At 46.1% G+C, this 16,534-nt stretch overlaps 1 protein-coding gene across 1 annotated transcript in view; it reads right to left on the reverse strand.

The window, feature by feature from the left end:
• The window catches only part of cmtm4 (CKLF-like MARVEL transmembrane domain containing 4), an 82,970-nt gene extending 66,679 nt beyond the window's left edge, over positions 1–16,291 (reverse strand). The window contains exon 1 of the mRNA XM_048546280.2: positions 15,806–16,291. Coding sequence (XP_048402237.1) covers positions 15,806–15,994 — 189 coding nt within the window. The 5' untranslated portion in view covers positions 15,995–16,291. The remainder of the gene's footprint in view (positions 1–15,805) is intronic.
• Between the last annotated feature and the right edge of the window lie 243 nt (positions 16,292–16,534).

A 16,534-nucleotide genomic window follows, 5' to 3' on the forward strand; every position in this document is an offset into this window, starting at 1 on the left:
ATTAGGAAGGCAGATCATTATTCGAATGGCTGCAAGTTGCAAGAGTGGAATAATCAACAAGACTTGGGTGTGTCCATATATCAGTCGCTGAAAATAGTCATGCAGGCAGTAAAGCAGGTCAACAGGCTGTTGGCCTTCACAGTGAGAGGATTTGAGTACAGGAACATAGAACATAGAACAATACAGCGCAGAACAGGCCCTTTGGCCCTCAATGTTGCGCCAACCTGTGAACTAATCTAAGCCCCTCCCCCTACACCATCCCATCATCATGCATTTGCTTATCCAGGGACTGTTTAAATGTCCCTAATGTGGCCGAGTTAACTACATTGGCAGGCAGGGTGTTCCACGCCCTTACCACTCTCCGAGTAAAGAACCAGCCTCTGACATCTGTCTTAAATCTACACCCCCTCAATTTGTTGCTATGCCCCCTTGTACAAGCTAACATCATCATCCTCGGAAAAAGACTCTCACTGTCCACCCTAACTAATCCTCTGATCATCTTGTATGTCTCTATTAAATCCCCTCTTAGCCTTCTTCTCTCCAATGAGACTAGACCAAGTCCCTCAGCCTTTCTTCATAGGGCTTGCACTCCAGACCAGGCAACATCCTGGTAAATCTCCTCTGCACCTTTTCCAATGCTTCCACATCCTTCATGTAAGGGGGCGACCAGAACTGCACGCAATATTCCAAGCGAGGCCGCACTAGCGTTTTGTACAGTTGCAGCATGACATCACGGCTCCAGAACTCAATCCCTCTACCAATAAAACCTAACACACCGTACGCCTTCTTAACAGCAGAATCAACCTGGGTGGCAACTTTCAGGGATCTATATACATGGACAGCAAGATCCCTCTGCACATCACCCTTCAAAGGATCTTTTCATTGACCCGGTATTCTGCCTTCCTATTATTCCTCCCAAAGTGAATCACCTCACATTTATCCGTATTAAACAGCCTTTGCCACCTTTTGGTCCAATTCTGCAGTTTATCCAAGTCTCCCTGCAACCTGCAACATTCTTCCACACTGTCCACCACTCCACCGACTTCAGCGTCATCTGCAAACTTACGAACCCACTTACTAACTCGGGTGACTTGCTGCAATTATACAGAGCACTGGTGGGGTCACACCTGGAAAATTGTTTTATATTCACAGAATCCCTACTGTGAAAACAGGCCGTTCAGTGCAGTTTTGGTTCCCTTATCTGAGGAAGGATATTCTTGCTATAGAGGGAGTGCAGCAAAAGTTGATTCCTGGGATGGCAAGACTGACGATTTTTCCTTCATTATTCATGCACAGGATGAGGGCGTCGCTGGCTAGGCTGCATTTCTTGTCCATCCCTAACTGCCCAGAGGGCAGTTTAGAGTCAACCACATTGCTGTGGGTCTGGAGTCACATATAGGCCAGACCAGGTAAGGATGGCAGTTTCCTGAGCCAGTTAGGATTATATTTACTGGAGTTTAGAAGAAGGATATTGATAATGGATGAGATAGTAGGAACTGCAGATGCTGGAAAATCTGAGATAACAAGGTGTAGAGCTGGATGAACACAACAGGCCAAGCAGCATCAGAGGAGCAGGAAAGCTGATGTTTCAGGCCTAGACCCTCCTTCATTTCTGAAGAAGGGTCTGGGCCCGAAACGTCAGCCTTTCTGCTCCTCGGATGCTGCTTGGCCCGCTGTATATATCCAGCTCTCTACCTTGTTGTCTCTTGATAATGGACTAGTTAGTGATAGGAATGCCATTGAATGCCATGGGGTGATGGTTAGCTGTTTTATCTGGGGACACCCCCCTGCCTTTTCCATACCAGAATTCTTCTCTTCTCTCCTGATAGTACCTGACTGAACCTGCCTCCACCACTTGCTGGGAGACAAAGGCATTTCACATTTTGATTGGTCTTCCTTTATCCAATCATTTTAATTTGACATCTTTGATCCTCTCACCAAGAGAGACAAAATCTTTCCTATCATTTGTCCTCTCTAAGGAGACCCAAGCACAACTTGCACACTCCTTCTTTGTAAAACATTCCTTAAAACATCCACAGAATCTTTTCTTCATCTCCTCTAATGTTTTCCACCCTCTCAAATCCTTTAACATTCTTAAACGTATTTAAAACATCTCAGATCCCAAGGGATAGTGACCAGGTAGATCAGGAGGTGGTGATGATTTCTCCTTTTGGAGAGTCGGTGGGTGGAGGGGCACTGTTTCTAAATAAGGGACGGCCTATCTAAAACAGAAATACTCTCTCAGAGGGCTGAGTGTCTCTGGAACGCTCTTCCTCAAAAGGCTAGTAGAAACAGGGCCCCAGGATCATTTTAAGGCTGAATGGTCATGGGGTGGGGAGTCAGGAATATGGATTGATCCAATCAGCCATCATCATATAAAATGGCATAGAAAGCTAGAAGGGATGAATTCTGCACTTTTTCATAATATTGTAATATGCCAATTATTCCCATTGTAATTCCAGGGAACTTTTTTAACTCACATGTTTCATATCAAACCACTTTGCTCGGGTCTGTGCTACATCTTTTAGGGAGATGTCATATCCTCCCAGAGGTGTAGTGATCAGAACAAGCTCTTACCCAGATCTCAAAGACCACCAGACACAGGAGCGGAAACGGGCCGTTCAGCCCATCGGGTCTGCTCCACCATTCAACAAGATCACGGCTAATCTGATAATGCTCAGCTTTGTTATCCTGTCTTTTCCCCATAACTCTTGACTCTGAAATAACTGCAGAGAGGCCTGTATCCCACCTCCAAGTCACTTTTTATTTACATGAGCACAGTACATGGATTCTGGCAGCCAGCTCAGAACCAGTAAGGAGACTCTTGGAGACTTCTGTCAACCAGGACTCCCTGATTGTTAACCTGGCATAATCAAGGAACATATACTTAACGAGATCCACCAGGCCAACCCATTCCTTACAATCCCCTTACTCCTTAAAAAACTATATCAGTCTCGAATAAACTTAACAAATACACAATCTTGAGAGCCCTCTGTGAAGAATTCCAGATTCATTACCCCCCTGAGAGATGAAATTTCACTTCATCTGTCTTAAATGTGAGACTCCCTTATTCTGAGCTTATACCTTCTGGCCCTAGGCTTTCACGAAAGGAGAAAGCACTCTCCACTTGTCCACACATTTCTGGAGAAGGATCCAGACCCGAAACGTCGGCCTAACCACTCACCCTCAGCCATTGCACAATGATGACAGAATTTCACAAGCACAGAAGGGTCAACAAAGGTCAATGTTCTATTATAGATCTGAGAGGCGCTAGTCAAATGGAAATTCATTCTTAGAGATAGCAAGAACTACAGAGATAACAAAGTGTGGAGCTGGATGAACACAGCAGGCCAAGCTGCATCTTAGGAGCACAAAAGCTGACGTTTCGGGCCTTAACCTTCATCAGAATTTGGCCCGAAACGTCAGCTTTTGTACTCCTGAGATGCTGTTTGGCCTGCTGTGTTCATCCAGCTCCATGCTTTGTTATCTTGGAATCTCCAGCATCTGCAGTTCCCATTATCTCTGATGCAAGAACTGCAGATGCTGGAATCAGAAATAACACAGTGTGGAGCTGGAGGAACACAGCATGTCAGGCAGCAGAGGAGCGGGAAAGTTGATGTTTTGGGTCCAAACCCTAATCATTGACTTTCCTGCTCCTCTGATGCTGCCTAGCCTGCTGTGGTCCTCCAGCTCCACACCGAAATTCATTCTTTCCTGCTTGCAACACGATCTCCCTGCAGTGTGAGAAAAATATTTCGATTTGCTCCTTCACCTTGAGCCTGAGAAACCGGTCAGACTGGGAACACAGGATCAGCAGGTTCAGTCTCACCCGACAGTCTGAGAGGAGTGGGAGGGGAGCTCCAGATACTCAGCACCTGGCATTTAGAAATGAGAAAGGTTAAAGCCAATTCAGGTCTTGAGGCAGTCATTTAACAGCACAAGCAACTGGAAGGCCCTTTTGCAATCGCTAACGCTCTCAGGGATGGGGTTTGGGAAGGCCGTCATCAGTGAAGATCTAACCATCAGACACAGGAGTGGGAAAACCATTTAAACCACAGACTGGTGACACCCAGTTTAAAAAGCTTCTTTACCAAGAAGGCTTTTGAGGAAGGGGCATTGGACCCAAAGTGTGAACTCTGCTTTCTCTGCACAGGCGCTGCCAGACTTGAGTTTCTCCACCAATTTTCATAAAATTGTAGAATGCCTACAGTGTGGAAGCAGGCCATTCACCCATCGAGTCTACACTGACCCTCCAAACAGCATCCCATCCAGATCCACACTATCCCTGAAGCCCTGCATTTCTCACGACTAACCCACCTCCCCTACTATGCCCGAACACTATGGAGCAATTTAGCATGGCCAATCCACCCAGCCTGCACATCGCTGGACCGTGGGAGGAAACCCGCGCAGACACGGGGAGAGCGTGCAAACTCCACACAGTCCCGAGGGTGGAATCAAACCCGGGTCCCTGGCGCTGTGAGGCTGCAGTGCTAACCACTGAGCCGCCGTGCCGCCCATTTCAGTTTGTATCACATAATAAATATCACTGCGATATAGAGCAAATATCAGTTAGCGAAATCAAACAAACGCAGGCACAAGGACAATGCCTGTAGGATGGCACACATGCAAACTAGCTCACTCTGTTACTATCAGTTCCTTTAGTTGCTACTACTGAAGTTGTTGTTGCACAGTTCAGTCTATCATATCTAAATCCATCAATCCATCACCTCTTTATACTACCAATACACTTTCAAACTCGTCAGTAGATCCTATATAGATTTAAATAGTATTTATAGTACACCTACTCACTGGTGTTTATGTGCCATACAATGTACTGTAGGCCATTCAGCCCTCGAGACTATTCCACCCATAAGATCCCCTTTAATAAAAATCTATCTACTTCTGCCATGAAAATGTTCTAAGATTCTGCTGCCGCAGCTGACAAAGTTCCAAAGAACCACAACCCTCAGAGGGAAAATAAATCTCATTTCTGTCTTCAATTGGCTAAATTTTATTTTTAAACAGTGACTCCTAGTTCACGATTCTCACACAAAAGCATGCAGTCAATATCCCTCAGGATCATTTGCATTTCATTCAAATCACACCTTACCTTCTAAACTCCAGGGATGCAAGATAACTCCACCTCCCCACCCATTCCATTGTTTTAGACCAGTAAACATGCACTGAACTGCCTCCAACGTGTTTACATCCTTCATCAGATAAAGGAAACAAACACTATACAGTCTCACTAATGACCTGGATAACCTTCCTATCTTGCTATTCGAAGAATAACATTTTCTATTAATGTTTGTAATGACTTCCTTTACCCCATACTAGGCTTTTTATGCATTAGGTCACCCAGATCCCTCTGCACCAGAGATCTGTACTCTCACCATTTAGATCATATGCTATCTTTTCAAAAAGGTTCTTCCTGCCAGAACAATTTCACATTTTCTCATATTACATTATGCCATTTCTTTGCACAATTATCGAGCCTATCTATACTGTTTTGTAAGCTCCTTCTGCTCTCTTTGCAACTTACTTGCCAACCTATCTATGTGTCATCAGCAAATTTAGCAACCATCTCTCCATTTAAGTTATTTACATCAATTTAAACAGCTGAGACCCCAGCACAGACTCTTACAGCAATCTGAAAAGGACTAGTTTATCTACAGTGTTTTTTGGTAGTTAGCCAATTCTCCATCCCTGTTAACACGTTACCCTGACAACATGGGCTTTTATCTTCTAGAAATACCTTTGTTGAGGCTTGTTATCAAATGCCTTCTGGAAATTTAAAGTACAATACATTGACTGGTTCCTTTTATGAGCAGCACATATTCTCCTTAAAGAATTCCAATTGACTGATTAAGCATGATTTCCCTTTCACAAAACCATGTTGACTCTGCCTGATCACCTGGAATTGATCGAAGTGCCTGGCTTTAACTTCTAACATATTCTCAATGACAGATGTTAAACTAACTGGCCTGCAACATTTTGCTTTGCTTCTCCCTCCCTGTTGAATAAAGGAGTTACATTTAGCTATCTTCGAATCTAAGGGGCCTTTCCCAAATTGAGAAAGTTCTGGAAAATTAAAATCAGCACATTAACTATCTCACCAACCACTTCTTTTAAGACTCTAGGATGAGGTCCATCAGGACAAAACACAGCTCCAAGAATTTATTCCATACCACTTCTGTCATGATTCCTTCCTCCCTTTTCCTGATTTAATGACACTTCTGAGAGCTTAGGTTATACCCTCTACAGCGAAGACCAGTGCAACATTCCTGTTTGATGAACGAGGCATGTCGTTATTTTCCATTATCAATTCTCCAGGCTCACTTACTAGAACACTCACTTTGCTCACAATTTATAGGAACTTTCTGCCTATTTATGTATTTCTGTGAGCTTTCTTTCAAACTGATTTTCCCCGCATATTTCACAATCTGTTTTAAAATATTCTGTTCAGCCTCTGACCTGCCATGTCCTGGCACAATTCTCTGCTTTAAGTTTGATCCTGGCTTTAACTACAGATGATGGATCTCTCCCTTGCAATTTCTCTTACATGTTGGAATGTCTTTTCTGTACTTTCTGAAATATTCCCTTAAAAGTCTGCCACATCATCTCTATTGACCTGATTTGCCAATTCCCCTCAGCTCGTATTTTCATGCCCCCATAACTGCCCTTACTTAAGGATATTTACAGCGGGTCAGTTTCTTCTCGCTCAAACTGAATGTGAAATTCAATCACATTGTGCTCACTGTTCTCCAGTCGTGTCTGTACCATGACGTTCCCAATGAAACTATCACGGTGCAGAATTCCAGGTCTCTCTCAGCCTGGCCTCCGGTCAGTTTGAGATGGGTCTGCTCCCAGCCTCTCAAGAGCCCCCTTCACCCTCCATGAGTTTTACCAGCTTCTCTTTTACAATTCCATTCCCCTCAAGCCTTCCCGCTGGGAGCAAGTACCACATTCTCCCCACTCTGTGGAAAGAACATTTACTGGATTTTATGGAGTGCTCAAGTTTGAAGTTCTTTTCTCCAGCCTACGTCAGACTTCCTCAAACACCTGGTGCTGCTGTCAACTACAGACTGCCTGTTCACTCGAGATCTTTGTCCATTGGAAAGTAGAACCAGGGGCAGAAGACCCTAAAACACAACCATGTGCCTGTTCACACCAAGGTGCAGAAAGAACTCTGGCATCCCGGTACATCATCAGGAGACCTGTGTCAAAACGATCGAAAGCAGAAGTTGTTGGAGGAGCTCAGCAGGTCTGGCAGCAACCGTGAACAGAAAAGCACAGTTAGTTTCTGGGTCTGGTGATCCTTCCTCAGAACTCAGAACATTAACTCGGATTTTCTCTTCACAGACCTGCTGAGCTTTTCCAGAAACTTTGTCTTTTTTTAATCCTGATTTACAGCACCCGCAGATCTTTCGCTTTTTGTTGTGTCGAAAAAGATGTTCCACTTTAATCTCAAGTGAACAGTGACCTCGGTCAACATCACTCCTTCATATGTCATCTGAAGCAACTAGACTTCTGATTCAAGGAAAGCCATCCACACACCACCAAAACTTGCATCTATATAGCGCCTTTCGGAACCTCAAATGCTGAAAAGTACCTAAACTGCAGCATTATTAGGCTGGAAGTTCAGCAGCGACATCCAGCAAGAAGATAAATGAGATCAGCATTAGAGGATAAATATTTAGCGATAAATATTGGAAAAAGGAGTATTGATCTGTGAAGGATACAGAATGCACAAACTGTAATAAGGTTACAGTGCCCTTTCATCTCTCGGACTTGAACCAGGTCCCCCCCCTCACATCCTTTCTATAGTTACCTCCTCCTCCTCCAGAGTCCCGGTGTGGTGGATCACTCCCTCCCGCAATCCTGACCCTCTCAAATCTCAGATAACAAAGTGTGGAGCTGGATGAACACAGTAGGCCAAGCAGCATCTCAGGAGTGCTCCTGAGATGCTGCTTGGCCTGCTGTGTCCATCCAGCTCCACACTTTGTTATCTTGGATTCTCCAGCATCTGCAGTTCTCATTATCTCCTCTCAAATCTCAGCTCACTTACCTCACTTATACTAAACTGCAGTGTTTTACAGAAGATAAACAGAGACGGGGAGAAGGGTCCTGACCCAAAACAGCAACTTTCCTGCTCCTCTGATGCTGCCTGGCCTGCTGTGTTCCTCCAACTCCACACTGTGTTGTCAGAAACAGAGGGCACAGTGCTGAGGTACGAGTAGACAAAAAACAAAGGTCCTAAAAATGGATCATATCTTCCCTGTGGCTGCAACTTTCCAAAGAATACTACAGGCAAAGCAGCACCTTTGGAGAGCTGGCAGTCGAGCATGCACAGCAAGATCCCACATACAGTGGCAAACCAATGTCATGGGACTTTTTATATTTTTCTGAAAAAGCATCTGGGACTTCAGTTTAATGCCCCACTCAGGAGAAGGCTCCTCCAACAATGCATTCCTCAGTCCTGCACTGCCGTTATCCCGGATACAGTCCTGGGATGTGTCTGGATTATTTGCTCACCTCCCTGGAATGGGAAATGAACGCACAGCCTCATGACTCAGGGTCTAAATAAGTCCTACTCACAAAACTAAGATGTGAGGAGGCAGTGCAATTTACTTCAATCACAAAAACAGCAATCACACCAGAGTGGGAAGAAAGAGGATATCATTGTCATCACTGAAGCCCACGATCAACATCCTCGGGCTTACCATTGACCAGGAACCCAACTGGACTCGCCTCATAGTCAGAGTGGCTACAACAGCAGGTCAGAGGCTAGGAATACTGCAGTCATTCACCTCCTGATTTCCCAAGGCACAAGTCAGGAGCGTGGTGGAATACTCCCCACTTGCCTGGATGGGTGCAGCCCCAACAACACTCAAGAAGCTTGACACCATCCAGCAGAAAGCAGCCCCCACTTGATTGGCACCAAATCTACAAGCATCTGCTCCCCCCACCACCAACACTCAGTAGCAGCAGTGTGTACTATCTATAAATGTACTGCAGAAATTCACCAAAGATCTTCAGACAGCACCTTCCAAACCCACAAACACTTCCATCTAGAAGGACAAGGGGCAGCAGATACATGGGAACACCATCCCCTGCAAGTTCCCCTCCGAGTCACTCCCCATCCTGATTTGGAAATATATCACCGTTCCTTCACTGTCGCTGAGTCAAAATTCTGGAATTCCATTCCGAATGGTGGGTCAACCCACAGCACATGGACTGCAGCAGCTCAAGAAGGCAGCTCACTCCCACCTTCTCAAGGGGCAACGAGGGATGGGGTAATAAACACTGGCCAGCCAGCAACGCCCACAGCCCATGAATAGCCAAGAGTCAGGCTCTAACATGTAAAAGCCAGCAGTGTTACTGACATTGATAAGCTTCTGCAGATTCTTAACGACCTCAGCCCAGTGGGCTCCAATGGTGGCCCAGCTCCGGCCTCACCCGTTTTGTTGGCATTTCATCAATTGGTTCACACACAACTCCTGTAACTACTTCTGAATTAGGCCCAGTCTGAGGGTTGAGGTACGAACAGTTCCTGGAAACCAACCCCAAATAAGAGTATAGCAGTAGGCCTGTTCCACTATTCAATGAGATCATGGCTGCTTTGTGGCCTAACTCAATAATAAAATAATCTGCATGAGTCTTAAAATTAACAACTGACCCAGCATCCACTGCTGTTTATGGAAGAGAGATCCAAACCTCTCCCACCCTTTGTGTGTTGAAGTGCTTCCTAACATCTCTCCTGAGCAGTCTGGCTCGAATTCTCAGACAAAGGCCCCTAGTTCTGGAATCCCTAACCGGTGCGAATAGGTTATCTTTATCAGCCCTGTCTTTTCCTGACTTCATCTTGAAGATTTAGATCAGATCACACCTTAATCTTCTAAGTTCTGGAGTAAACAGGCCTAATTTGCAATTTCTGTCCCTATATCCACCTCTGAAGTCCAGGCACCATTCGTGCACTCCAAGGCCAATCTACCCTCCCGAAGGTGCGGGGCCCGGAACTGCTCACAGTCTCCAAGTGGGGTCTAATCCAGGGTTTTATATAAATGCATCATAGCGTCTGCGTCCTTGTATTACAGTCCTTCAGATCCCCAAAATCGAAAGCTCAAACTTCCTCGATCTTTCCTTCCTTCTACAATTGTGAGTCAGACCGGACTCCTCAGCAATAGACATGAAATTCAACCAAATGCTTTCACACCACAAGTTCTAAAATGTGTAACTCATGACGAGAGAGAGATGTAGAACTGCCCCCTCACTGTACTGGGAGGACAGGAAGTTTCTAATCTTTAATAGAATTAAGAATGAGCCAGTTGCGTTTACTGTCTCGACAATCTCCCCGTCCATGGGATGAGGTCCAACACTCCAGAGCTGACTTCATGGCTGGGCAGAAACAGCCAGAAGTTATTAAAGCACACATTCCTGGTGTCCTGACCGATATTTATCCCCAACCAACGTTGCTAAAATAGAAAACACAAACTGTTCATTTATCAGATGGTTGTTTGTAAAGTGGTTGTTACGTTTCCTTTCAAAAGGCTGTAAAACTCTCAGGGGCATTCTTGGGCCACTCTGTAAAGGTTACTATTTCTTAGCAACGCTCTTAGACCATCAGACATAAGAAGCGGACCATTCAGCCCATCAAGTCTGCTCAGCCGTTCATGGGATCTGATAATCCTCAACTCCACTCTCCTGCCTTCCCAACGCCCCCAATTCCCCTACTGATGAAAAATCTGAATTTTAAAACAGTTATAACGAGAAGACAAAGTTTAGCGCAGCAGAAAAAGGGGGAGAAACTCGGGGGAGTTTGAAGAGGAATGGTAAGTTTGAAGGAGATGTGCAAGGCAACAGAAACGCAGAGGGTAAAATAGTATCAGAGATAATGGGAACTGCAGATGCTGGAGATTCCAAGATAATAAAATGTGAGGCTGGATGAACACAGCAGGCCAAGCAGCATCTCAGGAGCACAAAAGCTGACGTTTCGGGCCTAGACCCTTCATCAGAGAGCCTGATGAAGGGTCTAGGCCCGAAACGTCAGCTTTTGTGCTCCTGAGATGCTGCTTGGCCTGCTGTGTTCATCCAGCCTCACATTTTATTATCTTAGAAACGCAGAGGGTGACAGGTTCCAGGCACACGCTGCCAGGGAAATGCTACAAGCAGAGACAATAGCAACATGTAAGAGGCATTCAGAGAGACATGTGAACTGGCAGCGATCAGAGGCATGTGGCCCATGTACAGGCGGATGGAATAGGTTTAGAATGGCATCATGGTCAATACTGAATGGCCCATTCCCTTGCTGTGAATGTTCAGGAACGAAGAGAGAAGCAAAAAGCCCTTAAGCAGAAGCTACAGAGAGGGGATGGTGGCTGCAAGGAGGGACAAGTGTTGTTTTAAGAAAAACTTTCCAAGTCTGGTTGCAGTGAGGAAACATATCAGTCTGCATGCAAGGAGGAACAGTCACAAAAACTGGCCCAAAAGCTAGCAGGCATTTCAAAGGCCAAGGAAGCGGTTTAAAACGTCATTAACAGCTTCCAGTGTAGCAAGCAACATCAGTAGCATTTACCGTGAGCCTGTGGGAATTCCGGTTAATATGTGAAAAGAAAACAAAATCATCAGACAGGAGGAAAGGATTAGATAAACTAACATCATTGCCGACTCCAAATTTGCACAAAACCTGGCATCTCATCCTGAGAAAGTAAGAACTACTGATGCTGGAGTCAGAGAATAGCACCGTACAGAGTTGGAGGAACACAGCAAGGCAGGCAGCATCAGAGGGGCAGAAAAGTTGAGGTTTCAGGGTGGAGCCCTTCTTCAGAAACCTGAATTGAAATATCAACTTTCCTGCTCCCCTGGTGCTGCCCGGCCTGGTGTGTTCCTCCAGCTCCACACTGTGTTATCTCTGGCAACTAATACCGAAAGGCATGATAAGCAAGTTTCCTCGTTAACCATAATGTAGACCACATTACTGCAGATGCTGGAATCCATACTGAAAACAAAATGTGAAGATGACAGTCTAGACTCGAAACGTTAGCTTGCTCTCTCTCCATGGATGCTCCCTGACCTGCTGTGATCTCCAGTACTTCTATTTCTTTTCAGTCCCTGCTGACTATCACTGCTCGGAACATGTCCTTCTCAGCTTGTATACCATTGCCTCGGGTTCAAGTATAGCACAATCCCATTGCAATTACCTTCAGTGCCAGGGGGAGTGACTGGGAAAGGGGCGAACTGGAATGCTGCTGAAAAACAGCAAAATGTCACCAAAGCTTTTTGTCTCAAATTCATCAGAACGAATGTAAGAATGCCAAATTTTTAACAATCAGAATTTAAACTACAGGAGTCAAAAAAGGGGGTCTGATTGATTGAAAGTTGACTCTGAAGAACTTGCATTGTTGTAGCGCCTTTCACAGCCTCTGGACATCCTAAATATCTTAACAGAGAACCCGCAAAGCCTAGCAAGTATGAAAACCTCAAAAGCTGATGTCTGTATGGTCATGTCCGCCAGGGATCTGGGTAGATTCACTGACATCATTGGTCTAAGTTACTGACATTGAGTGGCATTCCCATGCAATGACTTCAGCTAAAGAGAGGCTCCGCCTCGAGAAACAGACTCAGTTTATTACATAGTACTTAATAGCTAGTTACATTGTCAAGTGACATCAGTGCAGACTCATGAAGTATTAGGCTATTCTCAAGTTACTGCTAACCACATGGATCCAATAGCTGGTCTTGCAAACACAAACTCATTAGCTCCTACCGAGGAGCAGTTCTTTGTAAACCAATTGACATTGGCATCATGAGATGATCTATCGAAGCCTTGAGGCACTAACTACCTTGTCAACACAGAAGACAACTCAGTGTTAGTATCTCTTTATTTACACAATCCCTTCCTTTCTCATGCATACAGTTAACCACAAACAGTCTGTAATTAATAGCCAGTAATTTAGATCTTTTCCAAATCAACTGGTTCAGATTTTTTTAATATATTCATTGAATGTGGGTAGCATTTATTGCCCATCTCTAATTGCTATGAGTCAACCACATTGGTGTGGGTCTGGAGTCATGTGTAGACCAGACCAGGTAAGGACAGCAGCTTGCTTGTCCATAGGGCATTTTTGAACCAGATGGATTTTTCTGACAATTGAAAATGAATACATGTCACTAGACTCTTAATTCCACAATCTGCAGTGCAGGATTCAAACCGAGGTCCTCAGAAAACATCACCTTGGTCTCTAGATTAATAATCTCGTGATAACACCACTCGGCCATTGCATCTCTTTATTACATACCTCTGGAGCAGGTGAGACTTGAACCTGGGCCTCCTGGCTCAGAGGTGGAGACAGTGCTACTGCACCGCAAGAGCCTTAAACATGTCATGTTATAACATAGGAATCAAACAGCCATTGTGCAAACAGCAAACTCACACAAATGCCAATATGACAAGTAACCACATTATAGAGTAACACGAGGCAGAAGACCAGAGAATATCCTTACTGTTTTAAATTGTGTCACAGGGTCTTTCAGTACAGCCTAGAGGGTGGACAGGACCCTCTGACAGTGTGGTCCTTCATCACAGTAAAGGCCATGATTCTGTGCTCCATCTCTCTGGAGTGGGAGCTCGAACTCTCAGCCTTCTGATCAGAGCCCAGGCCTGGAAAGGCACAACTTACATTTAAACAAAAAGCAAAATACCGTGGATGGTGGAAACCGGAAGCCAAGGGAAAAAACACTGACAGCTCTCAGCAGGTCAGGGAACATAGAACAGTACAGTACAGTGCAGGCCCCTCGGCCCACAATGCTGTGCCAACCTATTATCCTACTCTAAGATCAAACTACCCTGCATACCTTACATTTTACTATCATCCATGTGCTTATCCAAGAGACGCTTAAATGTCCCTAAGATATCTGTCTCTACCACCACTGCCGGCAGCACATTCCACACACACACCCACCACTCTCTGTGTGAAGAACCTACCTCTGACATGTCCCCTACACCTTCCTCCAATCACCTTAAAATTATGCCCCCCTCGTAGCAGTCATTCCCGCCCTGGGGAGAAGTCTCTGTCTATCCACTCTATGCCTCTCATCATCTTGTACAACATTCATGGAGAGAAAGAGCAAAGGCCAATCCCCGAAAGGATCTGACAGTCACGACAGTCTGAACTCCTTTTAACCCCTATGCAAGAGATAACTGTCAGCCAGTTCTGATTAACCCAAACCACAAACAGTTTTTCCTCCTTCTCTATTGATGCTGGCTGATCTGAATATCCCCTGTACTTGCTTCTGGTTGCGCTCACGCCTTCACATTCTTACTGCCAGATCTCAAGGTTCGAGTCCCACTCCAGGACTTCAGCTGAAAAACCAAGACCCACATTCACTATGTGGTACTGAGTAAGTACTACACTACCAGAAGTGGCAATCTTTCAGGTGAGACATTAAACTGAAGGTTGGGACAAAATATCCCACAAGATTATTTTGAAGAGGAGCAGATGCGCTCTCCCCAGTCACCTGGTCAACACGTAACACTCAACCAACATCATTCAAAGCAGTGATAGTAGGAGCCGCAGATGCTGGAGAATCCGAGATAGCAAGGATAGCAGCATCTTAGGAGCAGGAAAGCTGATGTTTCAGGCCCATTTCTGATAAAGGGTCTAGGCCTGAAACATCAGCTTTCCTGCACCTAAGATGCTGCTTCCAGCTCTACACCTTCTCATCATTCAAAGCCAATTGTCCGACCATCGTCACAACTCTAATAGGGGAGCTTGCTATGCACACAGGGATGACTACATTTGCCACTTTTCAACAATGACTACACTTCAATAAGTATTTTAGTGGTTGCAGAGTACTTTGAGATGTGGGTCATCATGAGAAGTGCTGTACCAATGCAGGACTGTCCTGCTTGCAGTTAGAACTCAAGTACCAAATGCAGAGATCTATTTCAGAGTTTGAGGGACTGAGGTGGAAGGAGAGATGTAATCAGTGAGGGATTGTGTATGCTCACTCACACAGGGTTTGCCTAACTGGTGGTGGGTTGGGAGGTGGGGTAGAGGGTGTGTGGCTGTGAGTGGGTGAGTGTGTGTCAGTGTGTAGCAAAGGAAAAGAGAGAAGGGGGGGAAGGTGATGCAGAGCAGATAGTGTGTACACAGGGTGCAGCAGAGCAGAGTGTCCAGATGAGGGTAAGTGTTTATCGATGAGTGTGTGTGTAGAGATGGGCAAGTGCGAGTGTGTGCAACGGGTGTGTGGGATGGGTGTGTGGGATGAGTGTGTGCACCCAGGGTAAGCATGAGAGTGAGAGTGAGAATGTACACAGGGTGTGATTACAGATGGAGGTAAGTGAGAGTATCAAGAGTGACTGTGTAATGGAGTGTGAGTACACACAAGGCGAGTGTGTAGAGATGGGGTGAATATGAGACATGGACTGAGACATGGACAGCAAGAGTGCGAGCACAAGTGCGCGTGTGTGATAGAGAGAAAGTGCGAGAGAGAGACACGGTGCGACAGAGAGACAGTGTGTGTGTGAGAAAGACAGTGTGTGAGAGAGACACAGAGAGAGACACAGAGAGAGAGAGAGACACAGACAGTGCGTGAGAGAGACAGACAGACAGAGAGAGAGAAAGGCAGAGAGACAGACAATGAGAAAGAAAGAGAGACAGTGAAAGAGAGAGAGTGAGAGAGTGTGTGTGCGTGACAGAGAGACAGAGAAAAAGAGAGAGACGGTGTGAAAGAGAGAGAGTGTGTGTGCGCGTGAGTGTGAGTGTGAGAGAGGGAGGGAGGGAGAGATTGCAGCCTCACTCACCACCTCCAGTAATTTGAGGATGCCGAAGCTGGAGCGCAGGTAGTCCGGGTCACAGGCGAGCTGCAGGCGGCGGTGCTGGCCCGGGCGGACCGGCTCAGTGGTCGGCTGGTACGGGCTGCTCGCCCCGGACATCATGGAGGTGCTGGAGGCTTCCGCCTCGAATCCATCTCCTTCCTCGGTATTCCTCATGGTAACTGCACCGCTTCCTGAGGGCGGCCGGGCGGACAGAGCTCTAACCCGGTAACCCCGGGGAAACACAGCGGATCCCCACCCCGTCACACAACCCAGAGCAGTGCGCCTGGCCCCGGCTACACAGCAGCTCTACAGCCGCCTCACAGGCTGCAGTCCCCGGGCGGATTGGGGACCGGGAGCCGCTCCCTGCTGCCCCTCTCTCGGGCTCCCTCTCGCTGCCGCCTCCCTCCCTCTACACTGTCTCACCTTCTCTCTCTAAACTCCCACCTTCCCACTGCTTACACACACGCACACACTCTCTCCGCGGCTACTGTCACCCCCTGCTCACACATCAATCCCCCCACCCCCACTCTCTATTCTGTCTCTCTATTCTCTCTCTCTCTCTCTCTCCTCTCTATTCTCACTCTGTCTACTCTCTATTCTCTCTCTCTCTATTCTCTCTCTCTCCCTGTCTACTCTCTATTCTCTCTCTCTCGCCTCTCTATTCTCTCTCCCTGTCTACTCTCTATTCTCTCTCTCTGTCTACTCTCTATTCTC

The sequence above is a fragment of the Stegostoma tigrinum genome, chromosome 16 (assembly GCF_030684315.1).
Source record: "Stegostoma tigrinum isolate sSteTig4 chromosome 16, sSteTig4.hap1, whole genome shotgun sequence".
In the NCBI taxonomy this organism is placed as follows: domain Eukaryota; kingdom Metazoa; phylum Chordata; class Chondrichthyes; order Orectolobiformes; family Stegostomatidae; genus Stegostoma; species Stegostoma tigrinum.